This window comes from Verticillium alfalfae, genomic scaffold (genome assembly GCF_000150825.1).
Source record: "Verticillium alfalfae VaMs.102 supercont1.1 genomic scaffold, whole genome shotgun sequence".
Classification (NCBI taxonomy): domain Eukaryota; kingdom Fungi; phylum Ascomycota; class Sordariomycetes; order Glomerellales; family Plectosphaerellaceae; genus Verticillium; species Verticillium alfalfae.
Genome location: NW_003315038.1, coordinates 670,399 through 677,913, shown reverse-complemented (window position 1 = coordinate 677,913; position 7,515 = coordinate 670,399). Strand labels below are relative to the sequence as shown.

The 7,515-nt window shown below is 56.9% G+C and overlaps 5 protein-coding genes across 5 annotated transcripts in view; 2 read left to right on the top strand and 3 right to left on the bottom strand.

Annotated features, from left to right (window-relative positions):
* Positions 1-1,893, bottom strand: part of VDBG_00228 (conserved hypothetical protein) — a gene marked incomplete at both ends in the record, with an annotated part of 2,900 nt that extends 1,007 nt beyond the window's left edge. The window contains 4 exons of the mRNA XM_003008501.1: positions 82-298; positions 379-975; positions 1,026-1,742; positions 1,798-1,893. Of these exons, the coding sequence (XP_003008547.1) occupies positions 82-298; positions 379-975; positions 1,026-1,742; positions 1,798-1,893 (1,627 nt within the window). The remainder of the gene's footprint in view (positions 1-81; positions 299-378; positions 976-1,025; positions 1,743-1,797) is intronic.
* Positions 1,894-2,268: 375 nt separating this feature from the next.
* VDBG_00227 (conserved hypothetical protein) lies at positions 2,269-3,413 on the top strand (the record flags this gene model as incomplete). The annotated part of the gene is made up of 4 exons (XM_003008500.1): positions 2,269-2,303; positions 2,681-2,865; positions 2,946-3,050; positions 3,115-3,413. 4 exons carry the CDS (start codon positions 2,269-2,271, stop codon positions 3,411-3,413), a joined length of 624 nt encoding a protein of 207 aa, XP_003008546.1.
* Positions 3,414-3,815: 402 nt separating this feature from the next.
* VDBG_00226 (conserved hypothetical protein) lies at positions 3,816-4,666 on the bottom strand (the record flags this gene model as incomplete). The annotated part of the gene is made up of 2 exons (XM_003008499.1): positions 3,816-4,359; positions 4,416-4,666. 2 exons carry the CDS (start codon positions 4,664-4,666, stop codon positions 3,816-3,818), a joined length of 795 nt encoding a protein of 264 aa, XP_003008545.1.
* An 855-nt stretch (positions 4,667-5,521) lies between these two features.
* On the top strand, positions 5,522-7,350 carry VDBG_00225 (conserved hypothetical protein; the record flags this gene model as incomplete). The annotated part of the gene is made up of 4 exons (XM_003008498.1): positions 5,522-5,954; positions 6,010-6,616; positions 6,717-7,203; positions 7,258-7,350. The coding sequence occupies 4 exons, from the start codon at positions 5,522-5,524 to the stop codon at positions 7,348-7,350; spliced, it is 1,620 nt and encodes a 539-aa protein (XP_003008544.1).
* Positions 7,351-7,414: 64 nt separating this feature from the next.
* VDBG_00224 (multidrug resistance protein fnx1) overlaps positions 7,415-7,515 on the bottom strand; it is a gene marked incomplete at both ends in the record, with an annotated part of 2,054 nt that continues 1,953 nt past the window's right edge. The window contains one exon of the mRNA XM_003008497.1: positions 7,415-7,425. Coding sequence (XP_003008543.1) covers positions 7,415-7,425 — 11 coding nt within the window. The remainder of the gene's footprint in view (positions 7,426-7,515) is intronic.

The following is a 7,515-nucleotide window of genomic DNA, read 5'->3' as shown; positions in this document are numbered from 1 at the left end:
CTGCTACAGCGTCAGTCACATCTCTACAATGTAGAGAGACAAGCGCCTAGCGGCATCAGGCCGATCCGGGGAAACACTCACTCTTGTACTGATGCTCGATGATAGAGTTGATGGATTCCAGGAGAGACCTGAGAAGAGCATGGTTTGTATCATTGGCAAGAAGGACGATGGAGAAGACATGGAGGAAAAGAGCTGCAGCAGTTTGGATGCGGTGATGTGACTGATACCCTCCAGGTGAGCTGCGATATTGTTGATGACGGCAAGTAGGGCCGGGTAAATCGCCGTTAGTTTGCCCTGGCTGGTCGTGATAAGGTTGTAGATGGACTGCAATGGGGTCAGCTTTGATGGCTATGGCACGGTGCCGGAAGGTCTCCTTACTTGGACGAGGAAGTCGGCATATGTACCCCTGAACCCAGGGAGCCGTATTGCCGGTGGCAGGCTGTCCTGCCCGGTGAAGTCCTTGTTCAGGTTCACACCAAAGTTTCTCTCCACACTGATGGTCTGAAGCAAAAAGGCGCACATGCGCACGACACCTTGCTTCGAGGCATCAGACTTGTACTCGAGAGCATAAAAGAGTGTCAGGATGACAAAGTCATGGGCCCTCTCCGTGTCGACGATGAAAGAACGGAACCTCTTGTTGCATTGTGTGATTTCCCAAAACAGCATCATCATCTCAGGCGCAAATTTGGCGGGCGACTGTGTTGACGGGATATAAGAGCTTCTCTCCTGCAAAGGCTGGTTGAGAATTCGGGTCATGCCATCAACAATGAACTGGAAGTCTTGTGGGCGATGCAACCTGCCCAGGAAGTGGCGGAAATAGTTTTTCTGGCTCTCGACACCACTCCCTTCTGGAATCGGGTAGAGAACTAAAACAAGCAGAAGCTGCAGTGTGTAGGTCACCAGAATGGACTTCTCGTCCCTGAACACCAACGTATTGTAAGGCACCCTCCACGTGGCTGGGTTCCACTTCAGCGTCTGTCAAAGTCAGCGTCATGTCACAGAGCTGGACTATAGGCACGCCTTACAGTATTGAGAAGCGAACACAGCACCGACAGGACGGCCTGCTTGTCCGGGCAGGAGCACAGATGTGTCAATGCCCGTACGCCGTGCTTAGGCAGCGCGCTGGGTGTCATGTACATACTCTGGCCGGCCAGAGTGAGGATCAGGCGCAGAATCTCGCACCTGTTGCTCTCATGCTCCTTTGTCGTCGGCACTGCCGTGTTGCATCCGACGCCACTCTGCCAAATGGCATACGAGACCTTGGGCTTTCCGTGCGGCTGCCTGGGCACCGTCAAATCGGAGAAGAAGAGGAGGTCGACCAGGGTATCCAAAAGCTCCTCGGCGAGGGGCTTCGCATCCTCAAAATCCTCCTCTGGCTCTTTCTTGATTGGCATTTGCTCCTCCTGCGCCTCATCGAACAATACCTCGGCGGCAAGAGATGACTTGCGCGTCCGCTTGCGACGTGCGCCCCAGAAGAAGGTTTCCTCCCACGAACTCAAGGACTCGGCCTCGTAGAGGAAAGGCAGGATGCGCGTGAGGACTCGTATGCAGTTGAGGGCGTCTCGCTCCGGAGCGATTTCGGGATCGGGGAATGAAGGATGGTGCCGCAGGATGAAAAGTCGAGATGTCACAACGAGGATCAACGTTTCGAGGTTCTCCAGAGCATTGTCTCGTGTCCGGCGAATGTCGGCCGGGGAGAAGAGGCTGAAGACATCCTCGGCGGTTTCTGGTAGCTCCCAGAACTGATTAGAGAGTCAGCACGGCTCAGATCTTGAGAGCGCTTCCACGGGCACCCACTGAAGTCCAGTACGGGTCGTCCGCGGGTATGTGTCGTTCTTCGGAGAGCCTAAAGATGCCTTTCTTGAAGACGAGCTTCGAATCGCTGGCGCCCATGTTGTCGAGTCGTTATCATGACAACCGGGTCAAACCCAGTGTCTTCTTGGATGGTGCTCGTACAGAGAAGTTGCAGCGGGCTGGAAGTTGAGCTGGCGGGTCGTGGTTTGGCGGGCGGGTGGAATCTAGACCAAGTCCTTATCAGTGAGGTACGGTGTCGTTTGGTGTAGTGGATGACCTGGAGGTCGCATGGGCATCCGTCCCCAGATGGAGCTTGCTTGGGCCGTGGGGTTACGTAAGGCTGTGCTTCAACTGCCTGCTCCCATGTCGCTCATGCTTCACCTCGCCCACTTAGTAAGCAAACGACATAACCTGCTGAGTCTCAGGCCTGCCCAGCATTGGTTTCCCATCAGGGGTAATCTGTGGAATGTCTCGATGGACCTCATGGTTCGAGGTCTGGATCGCCCGAAGTAATGTCCTATTCACGAGTTTCTACTTGGGAAGGAACTCACGAAGTCCACCATCGCGCTTTCTGAGCCAAAATTTGACGCGGTATGGACCCTCATGAGTGGACGTGGGCATCACACCATCAAAGCTCCGAGTCGTCTCGGCTCTTGGAGAACATCCAGGGCCTTATTATGAAGCTGACCGCAGTTCATTGTAGGAATCCGAACCAACATTTCTGCCTTGCCATTTTGTCTTTTCCTTCGCCATGTCCTTTCTTCGTAGCGCGGACTGCGGACCACCTCGTTTCACTTGCGTTAACCACATCGGCGGGCGTTGGCGCGTGCTTTGTTGGTCTTCAGCAATGGACCAAGCCGACATACTTTGAGGCGTTTGACTGTAGATCCCACCCTGTGCTGCATCACCCGAGCCTGGAGCCCCTGCGTCTCGCGGGAAAGCCCCGGTTTGGCGACAGTTGTGTCCGGGAGGTTGCTTTCCAGGACATCGAGCCCGAATTGCTGCAAAACGGGCTTTCTGGAGGGACAGCCTTGTTAGAGCAATTCGCTGGGGGAGTGTTTGGTCGATACGGTATGAATCAGTTACTCGTCCATTCTGCGAGAAGCAACAACTTGCGAAAGATGGATGACAATGGCTTACTGACGTCTCAGCATTTCGGATTCAGCGCAATCTCATGAAAAAGTTCCGCAAGAGCGATGCGAACTCGACCGACTTGTGGGAGGAAGAGCAAATCAGCCACAGCGATTTCAACATCGGTAAGGGACAACCTCAATCACACATCCTCCCCCATCTCGGTATGTCTGACGTTGCGAAACGCAGGCACTATTATTGCCGATGATTTCATTGTGCGAGACAAATCATCAACCTCGATCATGTTGCAGGGAGGGACATCACCCCGATATTCGCCGGACGAGCCTCACGAAATGGACACCATCGTCACCCTGCGAGTCAACCTGGACCGAGAACGACAATTGGCGGAGTTCAGGCTCGAATGCATCGTGGCGACCAACGACATCACGACAGACGACCGTCCAGCACTGGGCACCGCTGAAATTTTCTTGCACCAATGCTACTCAAAACTACTGGTGATAGCAGGTTCAGACTCTTGCATTTCATAGAGCCGCCAGAGTTTTCAAGCCATTCCATAACTTTGTCCCTAACTGTAATCATACAGACCAGATAGAAAGCATTGTTGCACATGTAAAGCATGAGGTTCTAGACCCGATAAACCAGTGTCCTCATGGTAACTCCACTTCACGCTGCAACACCCTACGGAGTAGCACATTCATGATCATTCGCCCCAAAGCAGCATCATACCAGACATGATTTCAGAATACTTACATATCTATTACACTGTGTTCCCGGCTCATGGCTGTCCGCTTTGACGTCGCAGCTGGTGCATGAATCACCAATCATTATATACCTAAAGCAGTGACAGCGTGCCCTTCGTCAAGCCGAGTTCATCGCCGTCTGTCATTGATCATCCTGAAGCAACATCGCCGTTTGCTCGCGCCGGTCACCTAAGCGACGTCGAGGACCGCCTTTCCTCGCTCGTACAGCCACTTGTTGTTGAGTCCGACACTTGTGCGCTTGCCTGTCGAAGGGCTGGGCGATGTGGGGTCGGCGAAGAGGCCAGAGGAGCCGCTGGAAGGCAGAGGGCTAGGAGACCCGAAAGAGGAGCGGCGGTTGTCGTTAAGCCCACTGGCGAACTTGGAAGGGCTGCTGGCCGGCGAGAAGGGCGAGCCGTTGAGGTTGCCTCCGAAGGCCGGGCTGCCACGCCCAGACAGCGGCGGAGCTCGCATAGCTGCGGTTGCTCGCTGGCGAACCTGCAAGTGACGGGGTCTCGAGTAGCGCGGCGGCGTGCTGAAGACGGCGTCAGGCGTGGCGACCTTCGGTCCAGGGGGCAGTCCGAGGAGCTGGCGCTGGGCGGCGGAGAGGGGGATATCGCTGAGGTCGTCAGTCGTACGGAACAGTGGAAGCAAGGCGGTGACGGAGTTGGCGATTGGAATGGTCTTCAGGACCAAGTAGGCCCAGCCAAGGATCGACCTCGTCGACTCTGACACTCTGCAGATGGATTAGTATGCGGACGGCTTGGGTTCTTGGCCGGGCGGAACACGTACAGCTTGTGGCTGATGTAGCGCTGGACCAACGCTTGGGCTACCCAGAGAGCGACGAAGAAAGTCACATTCTGAGCGACTTTTCTGACGTTCTTCTCCGAGAATGTTGTCCGGTTGCGCCGCCTGGAGATCTCGTCAATCCGTGGGTGTCTCCAGGTGCCGGGACTGTCGACGACGGGCGCAGCGTTTTGAGTCTGGGGTGTCGACTTGGCGGGGGTTCTGGTAGCCACCCTGCTCATCATGGGCGTTGACATTGTTTCTGAGGTTTTGGACTGGACGTCGTGTGGGCGGGCGAGAAGATCGATTAATCGGGAGGTGAGGCGGGTGAGGAAAGGCTTGCCTGAAAGGTTAGTCGAGTTTCTAGCCACGACTGCAAGAACAGGCGGTGATACTGACAATGTCGGGGTAGTTGTTGAGGTAGAAAGTGTGGCGGACCTATTGGGTTAGTAAATCTTCAGCCTGGCGGCCGAGGTCGTCGCGGCGCTGCTCCGGATTTCCCTGTGTCGAGATGCGATGTTGGGCAGGAAGTTCTGTTGACGTTGGTGATGAGATTGGGGGTTGCGCCGCGAAAACAATCCCCCAGTTACGCTTCCGGAGCGGGAGCCCAGCACGGACGAGCAGCTTGCAGGGGTGGTGTGGTGCGGTTCCTAGGTACCTACTGACCGCAAGGGCTCTAAGGGGATACCTAGGTGAGGTCAGCACCTGCAAACTGGAGGCGCCAGGGGCAGGCGGCGGTAGTGCGGGGCGTTATTGCCCGTCTGCCACGTCTGACTGGGTGAACAATAGCATCAGCCACAGACAGCTCCGACGGCGGGAGGGAGGGAGCTGGCGTCCACAGCCCACCTCGAAACGTAACGGTACATCGCCCGATTCCCGACGCCCACCACCTCCCCGACATACAAAGCCCCAGTTGCCCCTCGTCGACTGGAATGATTATTGACGCAGGTCCGTCCCGCAGCTGCTAGGAACACGAAGCAGTCACTGAGACAGCAGTGTACAAACTTGGTTTTGTCCTTGACCTCTACCTCGATTTCGCCTTTGTGCCCGACTCTTCCACAGAACCGCCGTGAGGGCACACGACCCAACTCTCTCTCCCTCTCTCTCTAGCCATGGGCACCATCGACAACCTTCTGGTCAGCCTCGACCAGAGCGTCACAGGCCTCTTTGGACAATGGAATAGCTACACAACCGCCATGGTGACCTTCCTGGTCATCATTGTGTCCTATCGTATTGCTGCCAGCCAGGAGCCCGACACGCATCCAATGTTACTTGCCCGCCAGGCGCAAGGCTCGCCTGTTCGACAAGAGGGCGAGTCGCCCGTCTACCGAGCCCACGCCTCACCGCACGGCATGCCTCTCAATAGTGGACTGAACGTCAAGGACTCTGGGGCCTCGAAGTGGTCTAGAGGAAGAGACGGTGATCTCCGCGACATTTGGAGGAGGGCCGCTGGCGGCACGCCCGACGAAGACGGCAAGCCTGCCTCGGGCAAGGGCCGCCTCCTCACGGTCCATGGTGCCCGTCAAGTCATCGAGGCTAATATTGGTTCGTTGCAGCTTTTCTCATCATCGCGGTGCTTAGGCTAACCCTGCGTCCGTAGACGATGTGACGCGCCAGATCAACCTCATCGGCCAGCACATTCACGAGCAGGGTGGAATCCGAGTGGCCATCTACCTTCCCAACTCGATCGAGCTGATTGCTGCGCTCTTTGCATGCAGCTTCTACTCCAACCTGACCGCCATCCTCATCCCCTTCGACGTCTCCGACGAAGAGCTCATCTCTATGCTGCGCCGTTCCGCCGCCGACACCGTCGTCACTGCGCCCGGCGCCTTCCCCTTCGATGCTGTGGTCAAGGCCTACCCATCACTGCGCCAGCTGATCTGGGTTGTCGACGAGGGCAGCAAGCACATGGACTGGAACGAGGTACCCGAGGGCATGGGAGGGTCCGTCAACGTCGCAACGTGGCAGGAAATTGTTCAGGAGGCCCCGGCCGCCGCAGGCCTCGAACTGCCGCCCGTGGCTGGGCAGCACGAGCCGGCGGACATCATCACTTTCTGGCAGTCGAGGGCCGGCACCATGGAGGAGATGGTGCGGTTCTCGCAAGCCAACCTGATCGCCGGCATCGCCGCTCAGCTGGCGGCGCTCCCCGTCTCTCAGCGTCTGGGCCCTTCCGACCTCTTCCTCCCCGTCGACTCCCTGACGAACACGTACACTCTTGTTCTGACCCTGGCCGCCCTCTTCTCAACGCTTCTGTCGCCTTCAGCTCGGTCGCGGGCAAGTCAGCCGAGCTCATCCTCTCAACGCAAGGCATCGCGCCGACGGTTATTGTGCCTCGCCGGAGACGCTGCTCAAGACCCACCACGAGACCACGAGCAAGCTCACGTCGGCCCTGGCCAGGCTGTCCTACTGGCTCAAGTCGCGCAGCCTCGTGGACTACGGCATCATGCCCGTCGCATCGGTCGCCACCAGCTTTGGTGACGCTTACCTCCCCGCCATTGGAACCACGCCCGGCAAGCTCCGCGTCGTGTACACGGCCGAGAGGGTCGGCGCGCATTCTGTCCCGCTGTCACCTCGAGAGCTTTCGGATCTTCGCGTTTTCCTCGGTGCGCGCGTCATCTACGCGCTGACAGCCTCCAAGGTTGCCGGTGCTGTCACGCAGACAGGGTACTATGATTACAGGGTGCACGGCCAGGACAGCCAGCGCTCTCACTTTGGCCCGCCCGTCACGAGCACCGAGATTCTTCTCCGCGATACGGCGGATCTGAAGACGACGGACGAGGTGTCTCAGGGACAGGTCAGTTGCTCTTCACATCATCCTTCGCCGGTTTCTCTTACTGAAAATTTCCAGATTATCGTTCGGGGTCCCTCGGTGGCTGGTGGTGAAGCCGCGCTCGGCGTGTTTGCCAGGATGAGCGATGACAACACGGTGTCTTATGTTTGAGGCGAACATCTACAAAGCCACAATGATCTTCCTTGGACGGTCAGGGTGCAGGTTCATTTGCTTTTCAGCCCTGCCCTCGTAAAATAACTCATGTAGTCCTGATGGGGTGTTTGCCAGCCCGGACGTTTCAATGATATAATGAACATGCAGGCTTCGCTTGATTAT